Source organism: Camponotus vicinus, unplaced genomic scaffold (genome assembly GCF_025532165.1).
Source record: "Camponotus vicinus isolate PSW18456_S1 unplaced genomic scaffold, iyCamVici1.0 SCAF_6, whole genome shotgun sequence".
Taxonomy (NCBI): domain Eukaryota; kingdom Metazoa; phylum Arthropoda; class Insecta; order Hymenoptera; family Formicidae; genus Camponotus; species Camponotus vicinus.
The window spans coordinates 129,825-156,363 of NW_028141978.1; the positions used below are offsets into that span (position 1 = coordinate 129,825).

At 37.6% G+C, this 26,539-nt stretch overlaps 1 protein-coding gene across 2 annotated transcripts; it reads left to right on the forward strand.

The window, feature by feature from the left end:
* The first annotated feature begins 3,617 nt into the window (after nt 1-3,617).
* Atg17 (autophagy-related 17) lies at nt 3,618-26,472 on the forward strand. 2 transcript variants are annotated; one of them, XM_083101509.1, is made up of 10 exons: nt 3,618-6,071; nt 9,545-9,753; nt 15,181-15,469; nt 16,507-17,452; nt 17,540-17,751; nt 17,860-18,490; nt 19,381-20,130; nt 20,223-20,531; nt 21,016-21,876; nt 21,994-26,472. In XM_083101509.1, exons 1-10 carry the CDS (start codon nt 6,004-6,006, stop codon nt 22,111-22,113), a joined length of 4,395 nt encoding a protein of 1,464 aa, XP_082957635.1. In that variant the 5' UTR covers nt 3,618-6,003; the 3' UTR covers nt 22,114-26,472. The 2 variants fall into 2 exon arrangements, with proteins under 2 accessions (XP_082957635.1, XP_082957636.1); XM_083101510.1 differs by having other exon boundaries at nt 3,625-6,071; nt 17,860-17,980.
* The last annotated feature ends 67 nt before the right edge of the window (nt 26,473-26,539 follow it).

The window sequence follows — 26,539 nt, forward strand, 5'->3', positions numbered from 1 at the left end:
CGCATTACAATCGATACGATTAATTGTTGAAAGCCAAAATGTAGCACATGCTACAGAAAACAATTATTATTTCAACGACAACAATTTCCATTGTAATATTCTCTAAAGTGTTTGTAAATGTAAATTTACATTTTTTCTTTGTCGAGTCGATTCCGATCTCTGTATACGATACAACTGTGTACATACGTCCAATTGTAAGATTTAGAGACGGTGATGGACAATTAGATAATATCTCGCAGCATATATACATATATACACATATATATGTATATATATGTATATATATACATGTACGCAATGATGCGTACGACGATGATGAAACGAGAGGGATGCGAGAGCGAGTACATACGTATTCGTATATGTGTATAATATGAGCGCCACGCACGACGTGCACGTGCGTGATCTGACCTCGGTTTGTTCACGCACCTCCCGCATGACTCGCGTGCTACAAAAGCTGATGCGAGTCGAGACCTTCGTTCGGGAGGGGCAGAGAAAAAAGATAGACGCGTGAAATCTCACCATGTATATACTTATCGTGTATGCGATCGTATCGCTGCCGTACTGATTTCGCGAGAACTGCTTTCATTTCTATCAGCGTAAAAGACGAGAAACACTTCTTCCGTATGCGTCTTTATCCTCGATCCTTCTTTTTCTCAACAACAAAAACAACCGAATCAATCGTGCGATCCGGTCGTTCGGATTCCTTATTTTTTCAAATTGCGATCCCTAAACAAAATAAAACATTATCAAATTTGTCTGTAAATTTTGCCTCGTTTTTGTCTTATACATTAATTCTCTATTAATTGGACAAAAATTACTTACTTACTTACTTAAAGGGAAAAAAGCATATTTACATTTATATTGAATTTTCAATATTTCGCCTGTCAATTTACTCGTGTACAACTAGTATAACTTGACAACTAGTATATCTTGATAAGATCCTATTTTAATGTAAAAATAGGCGGAATAATTATAAAGAGTCGAATAAAAGAACATTACATTTATAGCGCGACATAATCTAATTAATCCATTTCTTCTCTCGGCTCTTGGATTATTCCGCCTACCTTAACATTAAAGTTTGTTCTTATCAACATTTGCTAAAGGATAATTCTATTATATGCCGAAACCTGTTTGACCCGTAGACCTTGGTTTTTGAGGCAATCTTTCTCTATTTTTTCGTTACGATGCCAACAATGTACGTAAATATTCGTTATTACGCATACGCATATTCTTGGGCATCTAGAGAAACGATGAATTTCAAAGAGCGTTACGCACGTTCTCCCCTTCCACGATCTATCTGTATACATATATATATACAGGGTGATTCATATAAAGTGACCGATGTGAATATTAGCTAAAGTTGAAGAGCTATGAAAAAATTTTTATACCAAAAGATGTTTGACACAGAGGGGGACATCGTATGGTACAAACGATATTTTTATAGATGAAGGAGATTTCAAGATCAACTTAATTTTTTTAAATGGAACCCCCTATTTTTTATTACATATTCTTGTAGCTCATCTCGAGAGCTTTCTAAAACACTATAATTAAGTTAGTTTTCATTAAGTACTTTCCGAGTTATGAGGCTTGAAATCATTTCTTAATTTTACATAAACCGTAAAATATCTTGTAAAATATTCATTTTTCGATTATCTTACCTTAATACTTTTACGTACAAAATAATGAGAGGAATCAATTGGTGTAATGAAAACACATAGTTATTTTTAAGAAAAAATATGTAATTTGCAATTAACAATTACATATTTTTTCTTCGAAACAACTATATGTTTTCTTTACACCAATTGATTCCTCTCATTATTTTGTACGTAAAAGTATTAAGATAATCGAAAAATGAATATTTTACAAGATATTTTACGGTTTATGTAAAATTAAGAAATGATTTCAAGCCTCATAACTCGGAAAGTACTTAATGAAAACTAACTTAATTATAGTGTTTTAGAAAGCTCTCGAGATGAGCTACAAGAATATGTAATAAAAAATAGGGGGTTCCATTGAAAAAAATTAAGTTGATCTTGAAATCTCCTTCATCTATAAAAATATCGTTTGTACCATACGATGTCCCCCTCTGTGTCAAACATCTTTTGGTATAAAAATTTTTTCATAGCTCTTCAACTTTAGCTAATATTCACATCGGTCACTTTATATGAATCACCCTGTATATATATATATATATATCATCTGAATACATACATCTTGGTTTTTGAAGCAATCTTTTTCTACTTTTTTGTTACGGTGCCAATGATGTATGCAAATATTCGTTATTGTATACGCATATTCTTCTTGGCATCTAGAGAGAATTTTAAAGAGCGTTACGCATCTCCTTCCACGATTTATCTGTCAACATCATCCGAATACATGTATACATCTTTAGCCGAGAGAAAATTGATCGCATCAGAAATGTTGATATATTTACTATCGAGCAAGTTTTCTGTCGCCTCGATAGAATGCTCCGATGTCGTCAACCGTGCGATTGTGGAATTCATCATTCGGGGATGATGAAACATGACGGTTCGTTGCGTTCAAGCGAATAGATCGGTTTTGCGTTTTTTGTTTCAGTCAACGCACTAGCCGGTACATGCCTCTAAACTTGAAACTGATTCTACGCGAGGCAAGAGACTGAGAAACTGAATTCAAATCAAACGAAACGTATCGTATATAAATATATAAGAGTATAAGAGATCGATGGAGAAGGAAAGTTTAAGTCTTTTACATACATATTTTTAATTAATTTATAATTTCTTGTAAATTCTGTCTGTAATGTGAAATCCGACATGCGAGAATGCTCTCTCTCTCTCACAAGGGGGAAATGCTCGTTGACGATGGAAAATTACGGCGCACTCTCGCTCGAGGACGAATCGATCGAAATTGATATCGCTCCTGGAGGGGCCAATCTTGATTCGATACATTTACGCGCCGGATAAAAAATTCGCGGCTCGATCACGCTTATCTGCTATTCCGGCGTAGAATGGCATCGCAAAAATAACGACTCACGTTGGGGAATTTAACGAAACGCGCGATCGGTGTGAGTATACCGTGCACGTGTGTTTAAAAGTCTGAGTCATAACTTTATCGAAACATCGCGTAGCATATTATCGATGACCCTTGTCGCAAAACATCGCATCGCTTATACCAAATAATTGTCTATCGAATTTACGCGCCCCTTTTACGCATCGTAAATTTTTTCGGAAGCATACAGAACACGATTGTTGCAAACGCGTATCGTAATCTCCGACGATCCACGTATCTACGTATGGATAAATTATACAAACTGATAAATCATTCGTACGTATTTTACTTTCTCGAAAAGAAAATGATCTCGCTACGTCTGTGAGAGAATCGTTCTCGACATCTCGACAGGATTGCATTTTATTACATGCGCAGTTCTTCTAATACGCACACATTTAGCACAAGCTCGACATCTTTATCAGCTGCCACGTGCTGTATGTGCACGTACAACGCCAAGTCCGTCAAGATCGGCCTTTACTGCGTCGCTCGACTATTCGCGACGCAATAAACTACGTTTATAGATTCGAATTAAAATTCAGTATGTCTAGACTCATCATTGTATTCTAATTAGTCGCGAGTTGTTAGTCGCGGCATCGAGTGCGTCGTGAATGCGTCGCGATCGCCAAATTCTGCCGCATTAACCCAATAATATACATATATATGTATATGTGTTTTACTCGAGATAATTTACCTTTACTCTCAATTTACTCTCGATCGCCCTTGACTCGCGTCTAGGCGTTTAAAAAAAGAATACAACTTTTTTATGTAAATTTACGGCATACCCTCTCTCCTTTTTTTTAAAGGCGGGGATAGAAAGTCTTTTATCGTTGGAAAGATGTAATCTGATTTAATAAATAGTCATATACGGAAAAACCGATCGCGCGCTCATTTCTCATGCAGTCTCGCAGCGTTTGTCGTCATTTCTAAATTGAGCGTGCACGTATCATGTTGGCTTTTTTGATATCAAACTTGGAAAATGAGAGAAATTGGTATATTTACGTAAAAGAGCAAGACGTAAAGGAAACGTAATGGAACGAGAGAAAATTTTGTCGAATACCATAAGTTATCCGTCACTGGCGAAACGCGAAACACCAGCGCGTCAAGCGTCAAGTACATCGCGATGTGGCACGTGCGCGCGTGCGCGCGGCGGCGATCGGGATCTCTCTCCCCACCATTGGCCCTTCGGACGTTCCGTCCGCCGTGCTCGGCTGTGTTGGTGCGTTCGGCGCTCGACGGTAAACAGCTGGTGACGCTCCGCGTTAGTGCGCAACGTCGAACGGGGCTGCGCGGAGCTAGGCCGTCTCTCTCTCCTACCTGCTCTAATCTTTCTTTTTCACATCTAATTATATATTCTCGACCGACGCATTCTTGGCCGCTGTCCAACTACTAGTCTTTGGCCGATTCGCCTCCGAGTGGCGTTGTATTTTGGTACGCGTCCGTGCCGTTCGCCTATATCGACGAGAGGAAACGGAGCGAGCTGCGTCGTTGTGGAAAAGCCGCGGAGAAAGCAGAGTCTCTTTGTTCGGTGCGACGCGACAGTTCTGCGCATAGACTGTGCGACGGCGGCGGCGGAGGCGCAGCATCGTAGCATCGTTTGTGCGTATGTGTGTGTGTGTGTGTGTGTGTGTCGCGCGGTTGATCGAGGTACTTTTGTCGCCCCTCGTGCGTAAGACGGGACGATAGCCAAGAATAGGCGGCTATTAATATTAAATCTACATTGTGCATCGTCCTATAAATCGTAGCGTAAATTTACCACCAACGTCTTTGTGATCGTCGCCAATGTGAACGACAGTGTCGCTCGTATCGTGAATCGAGCAAACGAGGAAAGAGGACGAGAGAGGAAGACGGAGAAGCGCGAGTGCGAGAGCGAGAGCGAGAGAGCGAGATCGCAGTCGCAGTCGCAGTCGCGTAACGCGGCGCGCGAGTGCTTTGTTTTGTCGAGCAGCTGATTCGAGGCGGCTACGTGACGGTAAACGCGATACGTACGGCGTTCGCCGCGACCCGCGACGCCAGAGGAATCGGCCGCCAGGCGCGCGCGCGCGCGCTCGCGGGCATCGCACGCATTTTCCGGAAAAGTTACGTCGCGTCGACGCTGGGAAAAGCGCGTCACCGCGGCCCGTCGTCGATCGAGTCGATACATCTAAACGTATCCTGGCTCCGTTGTCGCGAATCGATCGTCGACGAATGCTCCACGGACTCGGAGGAGGTGAAAACGAAACGTATCGATATTTGTCAAATCTGACGGATCTAACCTAACCTCGTGCACGGAAACTCGCTTTCTCTCTCGAAGATTTCTCGAGGAGATCCAAAGGATTTTGCACGCGTGCCGCGATGTTAAATGTCCGATGCATTTATAGAACGATCGTGCTCGATAAACCGAGTCGTAGCGACGACGCGAATCGCAAGCTGCATCGCGCTAAGATTATAACCTGAGGTACGTACACGAGGCGACGCGATCGACCGGTGCTTCTCGCCTCTGTAGGTAGAAGCGGGAGCGAGTTTGGAACGAGGAACAACGTCCCGTTTTTTATTCCGACCCGCACTTTTTCCAAGAATTAACTCTCCCGCGGTCGTAAAGGGGAGCAAAGGGGAAACGGCGTTGGAATTTCTCTCTCGACGATCGAGAGTCGGAACCTTGAAAAGATTCTCGGGCAGCTACAAAAGCCACGATTAAAATTTCAAGTCGTCGAGAAATCTGGATGATATCGCGCGACCCGGGACGACTTTTACGTAGCGGGATTTCGTCTCGAGAGCAACGTCGAGAATCGCGTTGATCGATGCGGCATAGTCTCGGGGGGGCCGTCCTCGCGAACGATCAAGAACGTGGGGTACGGCCCCGATCGAGCTGACTAGGGGAACCGTCGAGGCCGCGGGCCTCCCCTGCTGCTGACGGGGCCCGTGCCGAGAAGGAAGGCAAATACATCGAGATAAACACACTTCTATCGTTGGCTACTTGACCGCTTGACCGGCTCCACGATGCTCTACATCTTTCACGTTGATACCGGCACTACCATCACCTTCGACATCAAGCTGGCTCTACAAAGGTAATTTATACTGTAGATTTTATTATTATTATTATGTTACAGATTGTTTTACAATGTATTTTTCATTATCTAATAGTGTAGTTGTTTGAAATGAATAGAGAGAGAGAGAAGAAAGACTAATGTACAAATCGAAAAGAGTGAGATACATTTACAAAGTGTGTGTGTATGCATGTACAATTTACATTTATTACTTTTGCTTCTCTCTTTTTCGCTCGCATCTTTGATTTCGAGGTAAGAAATTATTTTGATTTAGCGCGAATCCAAGAGAATCCGTCAAAAGTCAACAAGTTGCAAAAATGCGACAGAAACATGAATGAGACCCGTTGCGTTGAATTGTGCGCGCTTCTCGAAAGTTTTTCGGAATTACGAGTAGCAACTCGTCCTAAATGACTGCAAACTCGCGCCGAAAATAACATGTACGCACACGCACACGCACAGATGTATATAAAGAAATGCGCGCGCGCAGTACACGTGGGTGTGAGCGCACGAGTTTGACCCGATGATCGGAACTCGGCCAAGCTCTCCCTCTAATGCGTACGTAACACGCACACATGATGCAAACTCTTTCGGTACTTTCGTTGCATTTTTAGTTGTCGATGCCGATTATAATGATATTTCTTTTTAATAAACAATTAAATTTGAAATTGACGTCTTGTTAGCAGGAATGTAAAATAATCGTAACCAGTTGAAAGAAACGTTTGAAATATTCGTCGAGTTTTCTCTACGAGAAAGGATTATCACGATCGTTATCGATTGAGATCATTGACGAGAGGAATAACGAGGAGGAAAATAATCTTCAGCGGATCGGGATGTAATGAATACAGATAAAATGATCGTATCGGCACATTAAATGCATCGGAAACGTTAAATCTCGTTTCCGATAACGGTGCAACGCGCCACTTTTCTCTCTCTTTCTCTTTCTATATATACATATATATATATATATATATATACATTCGTATATACTTTTGAGAATTATTCTCACGCGATTATGAAAATAATATTGGCCGGATGCACTGTCCGTTTTGTAACGTATCACGCGTGCCGAATCAGATTGCATGTGCAAGCTCAGCCAAGCTTTTAATGCGCGGCATTCCAAGAAAGACGGATTACATTGCTCTCTCTTCATATTCTAGTAACGTCGGAGATAAATTGAGCAAAAAGTTGTCGACTAGATCCGAGAGAGGGAGAGGGGAGAAATTATGTCATGTACAATATAATTTAAACTAATGTCGCTTCCGACCGATAATTGCTACAGTTTCCAGCACTTATGCTTTTATCGCGCAATTTCTCCGTCCTACTAATCCATCCAAGTCCCAATGTTTACTCCCGAGTTTATTTCGGATATGCTATTTGTGGATTAAGATAGAGAGACGGTCAACGGCCCCGTTTGTGTCGCAGCAATTAACGATCTGTGTCAATTCGCGAGGGCGCTCCTGCCCCCGCCCCCGCCCCCGCCTCACTTGCTTTTATTCATCGCGCCTGCTTAGTAATCGCGGCTGCGCGGCTAAGCGTGAATGAGTAAATACGCTGCGGCCTAATTGCAGCGTCACGATTAAACGCAAAGCTAGATAATCCCGTCGTGAGATCGGTAATACGATGATCGGTATGGCAGCATTTATTTCGCTCGATTACGTCCGCTCTTGGTTCACGTAATAAGGATACTGCGCGAAAGGAAATCAGACGCGCCAACAATCGACAACTTTTTATTAGCGCGACACGCAATTGCTGTAAATATTGGTGTTTATTTTATTGATACAATCTCGGGAATGCGCGAGCGTTTTCTCGCGCGCGAAAAACTTGAGTAAAATATATTTGCAATTAGTATAATAGTAGAATTAATACAACAGCTACTTAACAATATATATGCGTGCATTATTTACACAGTCGTTATAGTTTTACATCCTATTATAGAAATATAACGCGAAATATAATCTCGTATATTGATTTTTTCTTTATTTACAATATATTTATCATTTATGATAATACATTCGAATGAGTCACGTGTATAAATAATCGATGCGCGTGTTTCGTCTCTCCCCGAAAATTATTTACAGAGCGTCCGCTTCTATATGCGCGATACGATTAGATGGAGAGGGGTTAAACCCCGAATAGGAAAGTTTTCTACCGATTTGCGCAATTTTCATAACAATGGGATTTTTCACATTAATTTCTCATCAATTATTGCGAAAAATGATGGACTTTTTTTTTCTCTACTCGGTTTAATCTCGCTCTACCTGTAACTCCACACTTGAGAAATGATGCGATATTACGTGGACGGACTATATAGGATAATCGATGTTGTAAAAGTTGAAAAGAGAATGATTGTACATGCAAGAAGGAAAAAAAAAGATATAAAACTTGCTTTTCGTATAATGCTTTTTGTTTTTAGTATCTTTTAAATTTGATCCGACTTGAACGATGTATAACTGTCGATATCAAAATACACCTACGCATACGTAAAAGGAGAAAAGCTTGACGAGTGATGTTGATACGCGTTAACAAAATTGCAACGAACGTGTTCGCGTGAAATTCGAGTCGCGCCACGAGCCATGACGTGCCCAGCTCGACGACTCGACGACACGCAGTCTCGAGAATCAGCGCGACGTGACGCGCGCGCGCGCAACTGAACGCATCGTAATCAGCTGTAGCGCAACTGCAAATGTGACTGGCGATATACCGCTCTTGCTCTTGCGCCTGTTCTCTCGCGCCAATGCGAAGCATTTGATCGATATATGGCGTGGCATAAAGCATAATCCGAAAAACTTTAAATCGTTCGTTAATCGATGTTCGCGCATCGATGTCGATTCGATTTATAGTGAGAAAAAGAATGGAATTACGATAAATTGAGGAAAGAGATATATTAGTATTGCGTGCTAGAAACATCAATTATTTCGGGAACACTCTCTACACACACAACTAATGGACATTTTACATCTCGAATAAATAATCGTCTTACGAGGAGCAGAATTTCGCTCCTCAATTTTATTCTTAGCGATGTAATCGTTATATCGTTTGCAAATTTTCATTCTCTTATAATTAATACGCATCTTTCCTTTTACTCTGATGAAAAATATTCCTTCTTCGTCCGTTAATTGATCTTGTGCGGGATGTTAACGAGTAGCGCCAGTTTAATTATTCGCATGTATTGTCCGAGCATTGTGTCACTTGTTGAAATAAAACTAAACGGTACATGCAATCGTTTCACGGATTAACGACAATCCTTTATCGCGTTACACGAGAATAGCGAAAAATCTTGAAAAAAGTTGAAACTCTTTTCTTTTCTTTTTGATTTCATCTCTTTGAATGTCGAGAGTAATCGTTAAAACTAGAGAGAGAAAATTATTTCGACGAAAAATATCTCAGCTGTATAAAGTTGAAAAAAAAAAGTTTCTTTAAATCGTTATTCCGCGCATTTAAGAGTATAAATTATTACGCTTATATTGGTGCGTAATTAATATTTTTCTGTGTAGCGTGAGCCAGCTGATGGAGGCGATCGAGAGGGAATGCGGCGTAGTAGCGACGCATCAGGTACTGCTTATGAGCGGAGGCGAGTGCCTAGAACCCAATGCACGTGTATGCTCTTACTCGGCTGGAACCGACACGAATCCGATCTATCTGTTTAGCAAGGCTGCCATTGAGAGTAGTCTTCCGCCTACACCGAGTATAGATTACGGTTCCGGTAAGTAACGAAAACAAATCTCTTTTACTAGCGCTATATCTCATATATAAAAGTGGTTTCACAATATTGCGTGCTGAAGCATCAGCTTGTGTAATTTTTACATATATTGGTTACGACATTTTTGTTATGACAATCAAATTTTATTTTCAAATGTTATAGCATACATAATATTTTTTCTCATTATTTTGTGCAATTCTTTATTATCGTCATTTTTGTAGACAAAACGTTTCAATAATGACATACGTATTATCGCTCGTATAATATTTGTGATAATATTCAAATTAGCATCTATCTTGCATCAAATTAATTCTTATCGTAGCGCAATTTTGTGAATTCACTCGAGATGCCCGATGGTGACGTACGATTCTTACAGCTTAATTTTTAACATTATTATAAATGCGGATAATTAATTTTGATTAAGGTTAGATTTAAGCCGAAAATTTTGGAATATCATCTTCTCTCGTTGACAGTTGACATTGCTCGCTTCATCGACAGAAAATCATACAATAAAATGATAACAATCTTTGTCGTCTACTCGAAAAAGAAGGAATCGGAGATTATCATTAAAGAAATATCACAAGAATTTAAGATGTTTCCAAAGTTAATTTTTTTTATGTATCGACATGTGTCATCTTTTTTTTCGCAGTTTTTTCAAGTCTGTCATAATGGAGAAAGAACGACCGACGCGATATTTTTTTTTTCGATAGAAACGCATTTTTCCTCTCGTATTGATAATTATCTTTAATTTCCCAAAATTGGGTTTCGTAAAATGCATTTATTTTATACTTTCTTTCATTTATTCTTCTTTGTCTTGTACCGTTAGATTACCGTATGCGCGCGACTCGCTGTATTACTGTACTCGTTCTTTCTTTCTCTCTAATTGCGCATATGTATCATAAAGACACGAGAGATACGATTTACAATTAATAGTAAATTATATAAACAATTATACTTGCATACTTGTCGCAAATTTCTACACTCGTGATTTGAGCATAAATTGGACTCGTGCGAAATCAATGTGTAAAACGGTAACAGATACGCATTATGCATCTGGTAGAATCTTTACGTCATCTTGCAAGCGAAGACTTGGCGCAATTGTCCAAGTTAGGTCATAGATGTTGCCACTGCGAGACTTTGACCCGTGGTGTTAACGAGCCCCATAATCAACTGTCTGACCTGATTCTATTATTTATTGGATAATCATTCGGTTCTCCTTTCCGGTTGAGCGTGAGTAATTGCATCTCGGCGACTCGTGACACCAGCAGCTCCCATTGCATACAACGCTAGAAACTAGGCCGGCTAACTAGACGGCATAACGCTTTTTCGCGAGTCGCAAAAATTAAATGTCACATTTGCCCAAGTTGTGTGCGACGAGAAAGTCGAGTCGAGAAAGTACTCGAAACAACTTTAATTCTATCGATCGTACTTCAAAATTTCTTCTCGTCGCGATATTGTGCGTTTGCCTCTGTCGAGAAGCGAAAACATAAGAGGTGAGAATGCAAGAAAAAAGTCTGTTAAATTATAGCTAAAATTATAGCTAAAATTTCTATAGTCGATTGAATTATGTCATGTAGACGGATGTGTAGTATGACATGTAAAAATTTATTAGATGCGAACGTACAATTTTATAGACAAACGGATTCGATGATCGTGACTTTTTTATCGTTACACAGATACCGAATTGTTGGCGTTATCAATTTTTGAACGAATACACACGATATAGATCATAGTGTAGATTGTAATGTTTAAATATATACTTGTTGTAAAGAATATTGAAATCATTAAAATTTATTATATAAAAAAGTATCTCGAGAGATATTCAACTTTAAAAATTTAAAATTAAATTGAATTTAGAATTGTCAGTCTTTTCTCTACAAAGATGACATTGAATCGGTCGTTGTTTTGAAATATCGCGTTACACTAAGCCCCTCGAATAGAACGGTTTATCGAGAATCGAAGATACCTCGTGACACATTGGAGTGGTCAGCTGACTAGAGGACTTTATAAGAGTGCTTCCGTCATCGATCGTAAAACATGACAAAAGTATCAGAATAGCTGCTTATCGTTGAATAGGCTTTGAACGTTATCTTTTCAATGTTGAATGATAGATTCTCGAACCGCGACACAAAAAGAAACAAAAGACATGGTTTGTTTACGTAGCGATTTGTCAGTAATTCATAATTTGTGCGTGTGTGTGTGTGTGTGTGTGGTGCGCGCGCGCGATATAGGGAATTTCTTTTACTGGCGCATCTCAATCACTCGCGATTAGATTTAATCCGAGAGTAATTTTTTCTTATTAATTAAATTAAATTAAATTCCCAATTAGCTGATTCTCGTTGGCAGGCGAATGAGATGCGAGCAAAATTGCACTTTTCGCGATATGATACTTTTGATGTAATATTTTACGAGCTCCATCTCTTCTAGCATTATAATTATCCTCAATTTTTCTCGAGAAATCTCAATGAACAAAGTTTATCTATTTTTCTCAAGATTATTCATCTTTAATCAAACTTTATTTCTGATAAAACGCGATCCCGTAAATTTACGGAAATGGATAGTATTTTGGCGAACTAATAACTATCAAAAAATAAATAACGTATGATTGAGTCGATGCCTACATTAAGTTATATATGTGCGCGTGTACATGAGTGTGTATGCGAGCAAGTGCACGAATAATGATCTAAATATCATAACGTTATAATAATATAACCGATAATATATCCTTGCATCTTTTGTATTTGTGTAACAAATATATTATTAAAACACGTATCACTTTTTTTTTAATTTATAAATATATTTCTAAATATACGTGCATTTAGTGTAATTATCTGCGTGTGACGCGACATTTTCTTTCACAATTATATGATATGCACGTCTCGTTGCGATAGATAAGCCAAGGTTTTTTAAAGATTATACTGCTATTGCGTTGTACGGAAGCAGTGCGAAAACAGTAATGTCCGATAGATGAATTTAGTGTCAACAACTTGTCATGCTCTAACATGTTATGTAAATGATAATTACTATTTAGATTAAATAAATTTTCTCAATAAATAAAAAAAAGATCATTTGCAATCGTATGCTATGCGTATATTGGACAGATTGCACAGAATTATTCGACTTTTTTGTCTTTGATTATTTGTCACGTTCTTATTGTCTCGTATCATATATTATATTTTTATCATCGAGCAATATGCTCCTTGAAAATAGCGCCGTGGTCTTTCGCAATGGCACATCGATATAGCACAGCAGTAGCAGGATTAGAAAAATTATTGAATCGTTTTTTTTATATATCAAAATATATAAATAAAAGTGCGCCAATATTGTTTTGCGAAATATATTACACCTGCTCACATAGAAAGTTATAAAAACATTAAAATGTAATTGCAACAAATCTTACAATTAGTTCAAATATTGACGATATTAATGTGTTTATATAAATGTTGAAGAAGAATTCAAATATTGATAATATTAACGCATGACTCGATTTATAAAAAATGCTTCGATAAGGTACACCAGCTAGATAAAGAACATATCCAAGTTGATTATGACAAAGATAAGTGTTTTTGTGAAACTTATATTTTTCGCACTTATTTCCGAAAGATTTTTATCAATTTTTTTTCACTATATTGATTTTTACTACGTAAGAAAATGGAAGATGATGAATGAGCATATTTCGTAATATGTATTATTTCTATTAAGAAATGAAGAAGAAAATTGTTAATGCATTTAAAATTTTTAAAAATTTACTTAAAAAAGATACGAAAAGAAAATATTATTATGCTATTATCGTGCTTATAATATTTTTTTTATATTATATAATAAAAAGGAATACATTGTCAAAGTTATCCTTGTAAATGATGCACAAATGATGAGCAAATAGATATTTTAACTGTCATACGCGAGATCAAAGAACACATTGAGTGCTTTTTCATGTTTCTAATACGCCGTAAATCGCATTGTGCCCAGGGAAGAAATAAAAAAATGAATACATGTATAAAGAATAATTAATCACCGTCAGGAATTATAGTAAATTGAGACTTTCAATTCCATCTCCAAAAGATCCCTGATTATTAATCTGCACATTGCGCGTGTGCCTTATGAATAGTGCAAACGTCTCGATAAACAATATAATGATTAAATCCGGCATATATTTGTTCCTTGTTCGCGATATCCATCGATGGCGATTCAACTTTCGAGTCTGATAATATTGCGGCATCTCGTGCTGATTGTTCAATTGTGCATAATGATATTTTTGCATTTGCAAATCAGTAGGGTCACTCGATATAGAGTTCGGGATCGGTCGTACATAAGTATGTATGTATTATACATTATCATAGAATATGCGTGATGAAATATGCAAACTATGATCTAAATTTAGATATCATAAACGCATCACAATTTTTTTCTCCTATTCTATAATATCTTTTATTCCGTTTATTCTTTCTGCGATAGATTTTTTTTTTGCGCTTTCTCCTGCGACTTTTTGCACGTGAATTAATCTCGCTCGTCTCGTTCCTATAATTCGCTTCTTAGATCTAAGAGAATGACGTAAGATTACTGTAAAATACCGAAGCGATACACATCGCATCGACCTTGGAGTTTCATCGCGTGCCAAGATTACGCTCTTTGGCAAACTTCGTCGATCAATTATACACCTGCTACTCGATTTGCTTTTCGATTTTCGATTTGGTGCACCAAATTCCCGTTTTGTTGCGACAGACTCGTCAATTTCGCGTTATTATTGCGTAAGACACTTTTTTTTGTTCTTGACGATTATAATGTATGATCAGCAACAAGTTCAAATTTAAATCTATAGCCACTTGTACTTCTGTTTTACAAATCAGATATAGCGTCATGATGAATATCTCAATTTTATTTACGACTTGCCAAGTTGCACGCATCTCCAGATATTTAACAGATATTATGCGTCGATTCTCATTCAAGGATAGTATGTGATAAAGTTAAGAAGAAAGAGAAAATTTTTGTTTCTGCAATTTAAACGGTTAATATATTGTATAATATATTAGGGGGGAGGGGGCGGGAGATAAGCATAACTTTTTTTTTAACATTCTCTCTTAAAAGGAATTGGATTAAAACACGAAAAAAATGTGTATTTTATTAGATATAAACAATTTATATAATGTTTGCAATTTTTGCAAAAAAGTATTGCATTATTTTATACAATATAACGTATAATACTTTGTGCTAATATTATTAAATTTTGCAAAATGTTAAAAAAACTTTCGAAAAATAAAACCATTTATAACTTTTATATTAATTGTAATAATAATAATTTCGTATATATTCCACAATTACAACTTCCATATATATTAATTACAATTTCAATATATATTATTAATTATAATTTACACACATATACGCAATAAAAATGTAAAACCAAACATTCATCTTAATTTTTTTTACCAGATGTGGATCTTCAGACCCAGATCGATGCTTCGCTGGCAATGCCGGCCACCTATCAGACTCTTTGTGCACGTGCCCATCTGGCTCAACAATGTTGTGGTCTGGCACGAGAACAGACAAGAATCTGCGAGAAGCTAGTTCATGATCAGCATCTTCAACAGCAGGGTTGGGCTGCGGTAGTTGCAAATCTCGAGGATATCACACAAATGTTTCAATCACGAGCCGAGCAATTCCAACAAGCCTTTGTTTTGTATCTCGCTGAGAGGCAGCAATATACAGACCTCCTCGACAAGTAAGATTTTTCTATCACATCTATCTTATTAATGCGAAGGCGAAGGTGGTGAATGGGAGAATCCTATATTTTATTCTTAATCCTTTGATTAAGTTTTTCATATCAATAAGTTGTAATTAATATATAGAAATTTCTCAATAGGTGTATTAATTAATCAACAAATTAATTGATAGATTAAATTATTATTAATTTATAACATGATGAGCATTATGAAATGCGATATACATATATAAATTAAGATTCATTATATATATAAAGTCATTAAATCCAACATGTAGATGTTATAAAAGAATCTTTTTCTCTAATATTGAGATAAATTTATAGAAATAATGTCTTACGTTTATTTTTGTTATCGTGCTATATAATTTATAATTTATAATCGCAAAATTCCAAATCCGACATTTATTGTAATTGACACAGTTACATTGAATGCTACGAATAAGTTGCAAAAATAAGTTGAAAAAATTTGTTGTTCTCTTTTATCCGATTTAGATTTAGTGCCAAATAAAATTGAGAGGGAGGAAAATACGATGAATAAAAATTAACAATAATAGTAATAGAGGAGATTAACAGATTTACAGGTGCATTACAAAGTGAACCAATTTTTCTCAATAAGTTAAGCTAATGTAATAACATTGTTCTGAACAATTATTTTAGTTACAATGGGATATAATTGCTATTGAATCCACGCTTTAATTATCATAGCTTTGATTATCATTTTTAATCATCGCCACTTCAATTATCGTTATTTATTGCTAATCGGTAATTAAATGTGACTAAGCCACTTTAATTTTATTCAAAAATATGTGCATCGGAGTTTATAGTTTATATATGTGTTTGCCAAACATATATATAGCCAAAAATACTCCTCAGTACATGATAATATCCCAATTTGTAAGCACATTGATTCAAGTTTTTAAATTCTTCTCTGAAAATGTTGTGCCTTCGCATGAATAAAATCAGATATTTAAATTGATATGTTCTCCATATTATTAAGTGACAAAGATTAATGCGTGAAAAAACGAATTGTATTGCAGTTTTAGTGCCGATCTTGGTACTCTTGCGAAAATTCCTATTCTGCCGGCTTTGAGAGCCCAAGCGGAGGGCCTATTGAGTCCGGATGATCAACCCAGTCAATCTTCTGAGCCCGCTTCGGAGAATCCCGGGGAAATGCTTAGTCTGCTTCGATGGATCTCGGCTAAGGACAATCAGAGCAGCCTAGAACAAGTGGCGGATCAATGCTCGCGTGGTTTAGAGCAGTTCGATGAACGATTGATGGAAGCTTTGAAAGCCGAAGTAAACGCGGCCATCGACAATGCCAACAAGCAAGACATGAAAGAAATTAAGGGCTTGGGCGAGAGACTGTTCGCCTTAGAACAGCTAATGGTGCAGACCAAGAGACTCGTTCACGAACAAGGCGAATTGGCTCAGGGTTTTTTACAGAATCAGAATCGCGCGAGTAATCTGGGCGATGCAAGCGTCCTACCCGATCTTTGCACTTCCCATCGGCGACAATTGCTCGTCATGTTGCAGAATCACAACCAGTTGCGCGATATCCGTCGCAGATGTACCAAGGCGAAGGAGGAGCTCTCGGTGAACATCTATCATCGTCTCAAATGGATAATGTATGTGGAAAATAAGATGGTAGAAGTGGGCAACAAGTTGATCATATATCACGAAAGCCTGAAACGATTGAGGAGACATCTGGAAGTACTCCAGCAGATTCATTTGGCTCCGGAAATGTATATAAGCGCGGTAATTGAAGTGGTCAGAAGACGCACGTTCTCGCAAGCTTTTCTCGTATGGGCCAGCAATTTGGCTTGCCAGTTGTTGACAGTTCACAGCGAAGAGCTAGCACGTAGACGAGAGTTTCAGAGCAAATTCAACGGTCACTTTTTGAACACCCTCTTTCCGGGTCTGGAGGATACGCCGCCGCCTTTCGCGACGCAGGCACCTTCCGTTTTTGACAACGGACTGCCCAAGGTAGACTAAACTAGAAACTTTTCATTAATCATTGTTGAAATATATGACGCTATCGTACAGTTTTTATTCTTCTTAATGCTTGATTAGCTGACCGCGGATGACATGGAATCATTGAGGTCACAGCTTCCGGACTTGGCATTAACCATCTCTACGCCCGATTTAAACAACATCACACATTTCTTTTTATCCAAAAGCTTTACCGAGGGCAGCAGCGACGATATTAAGGGAAAGGATGCTACATCGGTGAGCATTCCAGCAAAGGAACAAGAACGCGGTAGAGCGCCGATGTTGTCCGACAGGTAACAATCTTTGATAAAAAAGCGTTACGTTGCGTCGTTTTTGTAGATAAAATATTAGGTAGATTACGTAAATATCGCAAACATCACCATTATGCTATTGATTTTCAGAGGGGACTTTGAATCCGAAACAGATACAGAGGAATTTGAAAAGATCGGTCAGGCCGGCGCTGACGCGACCAAGCCCGGCGTGTTCGAGGGCGCGAAACAGAAGCGGCAAAAGCAATTGGAGGTTGGTGCATCACGAAGCGTGTCCCCCGCTTCGTCGACCTCGACTAACGTCTCCCCGTTAAATTCAAAAGTCGCGGATCTAACGACACGTTCGTCCACGTCAAGCGAACCTGGTTCTTTCCAATTTCCCAGCCTGTCCGCCGTGAGTGAGCGCCCAGTGCAACTGAGTCCGCTGACTGAGTGCGTGGAGAATGGCGCTGTTGATTCCTCTGTCTGTTTGTTCCGTAACGGCGCGAGTGGCTTCTCAAACTATCGCGACGCTTTACCACTCGAGGAGCAGCATTCCTCGAGTCCGAATCCCTCCTCCTTGCCACGGTCCTCCGTCATGTGCGACGACCAGCAGCATCATTATCATCATCCGTTGTCCGGTAGCGGTGGTAGCAGTCCCTCTGTCGGCGTAGGCGCTACCGATTTTATGGGTACTGAGTTTTACATGGACGAATCTCTACCGAGCAGTCTCAGTGAGCATCCTGCCGACGGCCAGCATCAGGCTATCATGTCCCTCCTTCAGGTACTGGACGACTTACAGCTCGCTAACAGACAACTCTTGTAGTCGTAAAAACGTTCCATCAAGTACTGTCTTCGTCCTTTACCATTACCCCTATCATGCCTCTAAAATGTACAATTTTTTCTCTTTCTCTATCCTATCTCTGTTTATTCTTTTTTTCCTCCGTTCTGCATCGAAATATCGAAAATATTGTTCGGTATTCCATTTACATAGATGTATTCATGTTTATTCGCTTTTGTACTCGTGTTTATTTTTTATAATTTCCACATATTTTTTAATCGTTATCCTTATATTTGTTAGTGGGCTATTAAAATTTATTATGTGCAATTTGATTCGTGATGGACATGAATATCGTATGTATCGCTTCTTGTGTTTTGTAATCGCTCAAACCAATCGAATTAAATCTTAATGCGCTTTCAACTGATTTCTCTGTATCGCTTGCACAAATATAGTGGATTCAAATTTTAGACACGTGTGCGTCAAGTACGTGCATGCGCACACACACACATATATATATATATATATATATATATATATATATATATATATATATGCGTGCATCTTGATTTTTTACAGGATAGCTGGCGTCGCACTCGTTTCCTGATTCCTTGATCCACACGTGATTCCTTCAAAATTCCATTAAACTCATCTACGCAATCGCTTTCACAAAGACATTCGTTTTAAATTAAAATGATTGCAATTTTGCGTAATATTTGCAAATTTATACAAATCTAGTGTGAGTCAAAATTTAAAAAAAGAATGAAATGTTTCTCTCTGCATTGCATAAATTTTTCTCGACTATGTGTGCACGCGTGTATACATAGTCGCGAATAATTCTATGAAATATGATCTTGGATGTGTTTATTGGAATATCTCTGATATCGACATTTCAGGAAAATCTCGGTAATACTCGCGAGGAAGTGGAAAGGTTGCAATCCATTCTAAAAACTATGAAGATAGTTGTATGCGAAGAATTGAATTTCGTTCGGAACGAATTGGCGATTCTGCGAGAGCGATCCAACAAGGACAAGAGCGGTTTCGCCGAGATGACGGAGCGCATACGAGTGGCATTATCTTTATACTCGCGAGAATGCGATCGACGTCTTCAAGAGCGCGAGCAAGAATTGACGCTCGAGCATGAGTTTGAAATAACGGATGTCAAGAAGCTGATACAGAGTCATGAGGAAGAAATTTGCACGCTTAAGCATAATCTTCTAGAAAAGGAGACGGATTTAACGGAGCACGAACGACTGGTGGCCACAATGCGTCAAAAGCTGGAGGACGAACAGATTGAAAGAGGGAACTTACAGACTCGTCTACACCAGCAACTTGAGGATTATTCGAGAATATTGGAACAAGCGCGTATAGATAAGGAAGAGGCTATGAAGAAGGCGAATGATGAGAAATTTCTCGAGATTACCTCTCTGACGAATTCCTTGACACAATGTCAGAAACGAATTCAGGAATTAGAAGAGAATCTAATCATTGCTCGCAACGATCAGGAGAGAATAATGAAAGAGGTGACTGATAAGTTCCAGATAGAATATAAGACGGAATTGGAAACCATTCGAAGTCGCTTCAAATTAATGGCCGCTTCTACCATGGAAAGGAGTCCTAGTGATTCTAGTTTAGAAAGGATTGAGGTAAATAATCAATCATCATTTTATGCTCATGCTGTTGTTATGGAAAATAAAGCGGAGAAAAGTGCAAAAGATTATTATTTTGATTTTTTCAGCGGACAGATGTTATCGAGCTGGCGAATCACGAGGCGATTTTAGAGCAAGCAAAGGAAGATATGAAAGTAGAAAACGCCATGGCAGTTCGTACTGCTATAGAGAAGGAGAGGGCTGATTGCATGACAAAATTGGATAACGAATTAAAATTGGCAAAGGAAGTAGTTGAAGAAAAAAATAGAGAGATTGAGATGTACAGAGTAAGAACAGTTGCGTTGATCGAACAGGGCAAACGTTACAAGAATATGATGGATCGATTAATTGGAGAATTTGGATTGAAATCGGATATACAGCAAACAATAAAAGAGAAGGTATCGTATCACGTAATTTGTACACGCGTCAAATATAATTTTCAAAACGTGTTGAAGAATATAGGAAAAAATATATACTACTCACGAAAAAATGCGACAAAAACTTATCCATTAATATATCTCCATCAGATTTATACTGTCCTGTAACAGGACAGTATTGGACATTTATTTTATTTATGGAAGAAACAATTTTTACATATAAATGAATTACATACGTACAAACAATATTATGATACACAAGTTAATTTGCAATATTTCTCTCGTTGGAAGTTTTGGCATAGTACTTGGATTTTCAGTTTTTAGAATATCGACAAGATTAATTTATATATCTTTGTTTCGTACGTTTTTGTACTTTTGTCTATTTTCTACGAGTGGCTAATATAATCCAAGTTTTTCAACACTTATTTTAAATTATTTTGCATATTTTTATTTTGAATACTATATCTTTTTACGATATCTTGATCTCTTATTTATGAAAACATAGGTGAAAAATCTCGAAACAGACAAAACATGGTTGGAAGACAAAGAGACTGCGGAGAAGACAATGCAAACAGTCATGGAACAAAACAAGGATACCCTATACCCTCTAGAATCTGAAGCATGCAAGGATTTGACCTACGATCGGTTAGATGGCAGTCAAGTCGATCTGGAGAAAGTTTTCAAGGATCTAGAATCCGAAAAGTATGAAGTTGAGGTCTCGGAATCAAAGAAAGTACGATTAGAGGCTAATGACGACGATTTGGCTCATCTATCGAGACGACTTGAGATTCTCGAGAACGATAACAAGAGACTGTCTTGCGAACTGAGTTCAATACGTGCGAGTAAAATGGTAGTCGAAGCTAAAGTAGAAGCGTTAATGACGGATAAAATTCGTTTAGAAATTGAGTTGCTGAAGGAACGAGCCAAGAGGTTATTTACTATCGACTCGTCATTGTTACCCTCCGAAAATCGTGATAGAGACATGAATGCATCAGTCGCGGTAGTTTCAGACTCTAATTCGAGTCGAGATGCAGCTACCAGTCCAGAACCGAGTCGACGATCATCTTCCAAATCCATATGCTTCCATCCTTCCCTTCCCTCTTATATACATAAAAAGGTCGCGGAAAAAGTGGCCAAGATGGTGCAACAGGGGCTCGTCACCATTACCAGTTGCAATCCAGGTGATGTGGTACTCGTAGTCTGGGACACTGTTCATGGCAATTATGCAGTGTATCAGGAATCCTCGACTCTTTATTTTCTTCATTCAGACTACGTAGACGCACTGGACGCAGGAATGAATTCAAGCGGTTCTCGGAAATGCATTCTCGCTGAAGTGATCGATAAGGAATATTGTCACGCGAGAAAGGTAAGACTGCTATTAAATTAAATTCATGACAAGTTTACAGTCTATATCGCCATGATATGGAACGAATGATGATAATAATAGGGAAAAAAAAAAAACATTTTCTTGTTTTATTTTCAGCATGAAAATCGGTATCATGTCCCACGTGGCACAAAATTTTACAGAGTGCGCGCTAAACCGCGAGATGTACGCGCATTGACAGAGGAAACGGGTTCATTGTCAAAGAGTCAACTACCGTAAATTTCAGACTAAACGTCGAGAATCCCTTTGATTCTTGCCTAGTACAAGCGCTGTGATCGAGGATTTGCATCGGCAGGTCGCGTTTGTTACGAGACCAATTACCCGGGACGCAAATCCCGAACTTACGTCTCCGTAACCATCCGGAAACCTCTAGGCTAAAACCTGCCAGAGCCTTTAGACGCATCCTTGACATCAATAAACATTGGGGTGATGATCCATAATGAAAGAGGAGGTATGTGCAAATTGGATAAACGTGAATTGAAGCAGAAGGATGCGCCGGCGTTTTTTATTGTGATATAAGTAATTTTTAAACGAGTGAAACATATTTGCCGAATGCTGTGGTTAACTGTGAAGCGTAAACGATATTTGTATTCTTTGACTTTTCTTTTTCTATAAATGAGAAAACAAAGAGATGTGAATGCTGTCAACGATTCTCTTTCAATAATTTAATAGGCTGACCAATAGAATGAAAGACAGAAAGAGAGAGAGAGAGAGAGAGATTGTTTAACTTCAATATTAAATGTACGATGCGAAAAGACGAAAGCAAGTCCCTCAGGCAACGTTCAGCTTTCTCTTTCCGCACTCCGATAATTATCTTTGCATTATACGAAACGAAAAAAAACGTAATTGTAAGTTTTACAAAACCAGTATAGGAGAATGTGCGGTTTATGTATTATAAATACATGTATAATCGCATTAGGTAAATAATATATACATATGTAAACGTGTGTGTGCCCGCGCGCGTGTGTGTTGTGTGTATAAAATTATATATATATAAAGATCACATAATAAATACACACACACAACACACACACATACATATACACATTATTGTACGAAGCGTGCAATATCGAATATCTCACAGGTTCTAAAAGTGGGGCTAAAATTTTGTAAGGAAAAATTGTGTCTCGCGACTGTGTTGTGCAATTTCGCAACTATACCTAATATGTTAGGATATTTATACAAAGAGACCGTGCTATGCAACATTGTATATTTCCGACGATTCTTTTAACAATGCCTTGCGTAGTTTTTGTCGTGCGAGAATCGTCCTTTCACTTTTTTATATATTTTCAGATATATTCACTTTCACATTTCTCCCTCTTCTCTCGTTATTCACTTTCGCAGTCTCTTAGTAAATATCAACGAGGTTAAGAGATACGTAAACGTAAGCCAATGTTTCTAACGAAATAAACAAAGGCTGCACAGTGTCGTTTCCAATTTACTTACTTTATAAGAAAATGTTAGTTTATAAGCAATGCCCATCGGAGACTCGACTCCGAAAAAGAGACATGCTTCACGTAGGACAAATTTTAAAACTGTACACACGTACGTGTATATGTATATATATATACCTTTTTCAATCGTTTGACCGGTGTCCACGCGAGTATACTCATCGCTTTTACGTCAAGAGTCGCTTGCGCGGAGAATCGTTCGATTCGTAAAAGCTCTTTTAGTTGTATTATTTTGTATCGTTATAAATATTGTTAACTACTATTGTTTCTCGTGACGCGTAACTCATAGTACAGTACAATAGCTGTGATTGTTAGCTTCATGTTCTACTTCACTTCTACTTAGTCACTTCTACTTAATTAAATTAAATAATTCCTCACGGTATCGAGCAACGATCCGTTCTTCGTAACCGAGAATACATAAGGGTGTATAAACGATATTCTTTTCCTTTTTATGAAAAGGAATGCAAATCTAATTTGTCCATCTTCGAAGGGCGACGATTTCAAATTGGTGCAAATTCGGAATGTCCAGTTTGCAGACGGTTTGCAAAATATGCTGATACGTAAGATAAACTGTTCGATAGGATATTAAGTTATCTATGGAATTCCTCTCGAGAAAAGGACGTTTAGCGAATACATTAAGTAGTAGCTGATAATATTACTCTTTCGTCTTCAGTTCGCACGCGTACTCCGCACACATGTGCATAAGACAATGGGTTTTTAATACCTAGGAGACGGATGGATAAAGCTTCCTTCCTTTCTCAGAAACATTATTTCTCTCTTCACTATCGTTATTTGTCGTCCGAAATCGCATACGAAGGGAAAAAAATCTTCTACATTGAAATAATATCACCGTCACATGTAGAAAAGGAAAATAATGACAATAGTAACACGTTTTACTGCCACCACGATGATGAAAAGTTATTAAAATTTGAATTGTCGTACAATTGATCTTCGTATGCGATTTCCGCGTTAGTTTAGCTACGGTTCCTATTAGACCAAACTTGTATGCAAATTTGATAGCGGCAAAAAAATGATGATGCACTGAAACTCCAGACACGAGGCTCAAATATCACATTGCTTTCGACTGAATATTTTTCGGTTAAACTTTTTGAGAGCGTAAGAGTTCTCTCTCTATTTTTTTTTTGTAAATATATTTTTATAAATTTACATTTATCAAAGACGTGTCTGTTAAAAACAAGCGAAAACTAATGATTTATTGCAATATATTTAGAAATACATAGCGACTTGTCGATATAAAAAACGAACACGGAGGAAAAGTCAAAAAAGTAGATTGTGTTTTCCTTTTTTGCATGTACATATGCGACTCTATTATACTTTCAAATAGCTACATTTTGCTATAAGATTAAATTTAAATATATTCACATTTGAAGATTGACGAAAAACAAAATTATTCAAAAAGATACTCATCACTTTGAATGGAAAGGATGTTCTATCGCTATAAACATTTTGCTATATAAATGTGTCCGCGCGTACGATATCGTGATTTTTTATTTGTACTCGACTTGCAACTCGAAGAGTGGCGAGAAACATTTAATATCAACTCGTATCGTTTGTTTTCACTAAGAATCTCAAAGCTCTATCTGTGCAACTTTGATGTAATTTTTTTGCATCATGTGAGATATAAGATAAAGCGCGATAGTGCTTTAAAATGCAATCGATTAACTTTAATTTCTTACTTTTAAAAGATACTCCAACGAGATATATAGTCTATTAAGCGAATTTTTTTTCCCAAAATGTGATTGTGCACGATTGCATTAACTTTGACGAGATATCAATCAGTTTCAAAAATTATAATCTTATTTTGCTTTTATTAAATTAGGAATCTAAATATCAAAGCAGTGCGCCTGTGTACCATGTAAATGTATTATTTATTGAAATGTTTATATGCTTGATTAGAGAGTAGTCGATTTTGCTTCATTGAAAATTTGTATTTTCAATCAATATTGAATGGCATTGATTAATATTGGTTGACTTGTAAAAAAAAGTAATCGAGTGTCCAAAAGGAAAGGTTTCCAAGGCACAAGGAACAAAATTGGCTATTATTAAGATCAAACATTCGAAAAAAACACAAGTATCAAATAGCATAAAGATGTCGCTTTTGTATTTATAACGATTCCAATTTTTAGCGAGATTTGTTTTTCTTGTATGCCTAAATATATAGCGGTAGAAGATCTTTGATTTGGCTAAGTTTTTTTAATAATTGAAATTAATTAATAAGATAAATGTTTTAAAATTAAATTAAATTAAGGTTGTATTACGTGCGCGTGTGTATGAACGCACATTCATATGTGAAAGGGAGGGAGAGGGAGAGAATGCGTGCATACGTGTGTGTAAATAATATGCAGAGGATTGTTTTAGAGGTAAATTTTAAGAAGACAAGAACGCGCGAGATCAGTTTGCGGCATCTCCGTTGATTTGCGACTAAAATTGATTTTAATTACTGAATTAGATTAAATTGGCGAAAAGTTGCGAATGGAGTATGTGGTTGGATATTTAATTGAATATTTGATACTTTCGTAAAATTGAAAGAACTGCAGAAGAGCGAAATTAATTATCGACTGGGGTAGATTTCGATGAAATTTAAGGATCATATAATAACTATAACTGTGTATAAAATAAATTCGGCTACTTTATTGCAGGTTTAGATGCGACAGCAAATCCTATCCTGTCCTTGATATTTCGAATCTCGATGTCGAAGAGAATCGTTAAATTCCCATCACACATGCACAATTTCTCTCTCTTTTCTACTCATTTTTTTCCTCTCCCTCTCTCTCTTTCCTTAACTTTTTTCCAATGACGCATCATTCAAAATTCTCGCTCTAACCAGCCTATAATCGCGCGGACAAGCTTTCCTTGCGTTCTATCCGTTCCATTCGTGTGTTTCCATCCGTATCGTTACGTTTGCTGCTCGCGAACATTCTCATATTAATAACATTCTCGTAAAAGTAAAAAAGGTATTGCGCATGTATAACGAAGAAAGTGTAACACATAAGTAAATCAATAATAGCAAAATAATACTGCATAATACATACACATAACAATGCGATCGTGAGAGTATCTGTTGCGAATAAATCAGTTGCAAATAAAGTCATGTGATCTTTTTTTACATTGCGTTTTAATTTTGCTTCTTTTATTTTCCTGAAATCCTAGAAATTTGTATTTAGACTAGTCAA

What these genes read in the sequence shown, in the direction of transcription:
- Atg17 (XM_083101509.1), top strand. Translation starts at nt 6,004, where the DNA reads ATGCTCTACATCTTTCACGTTGATACCGGCACTACCATCACCTTCGAC. An exon ending in TATACAGACCTCCTCGACAA is followed by an intron (nt 15,470 to 16,506) that starts GTAAGATTTTTC and finishes ATTGTATTGCAG; the next exon opens with TTTTAGTGCCGATCTTGGTA. An exon ending in AATATTGTCACGCGAGAAAG is followed by an intron (nt 21,877 to 21,993) that starts GTAAGACTGCTA and finishes TTTTATTTTCAG; the next exon opens with CATGAAAATCGGTATCATGT.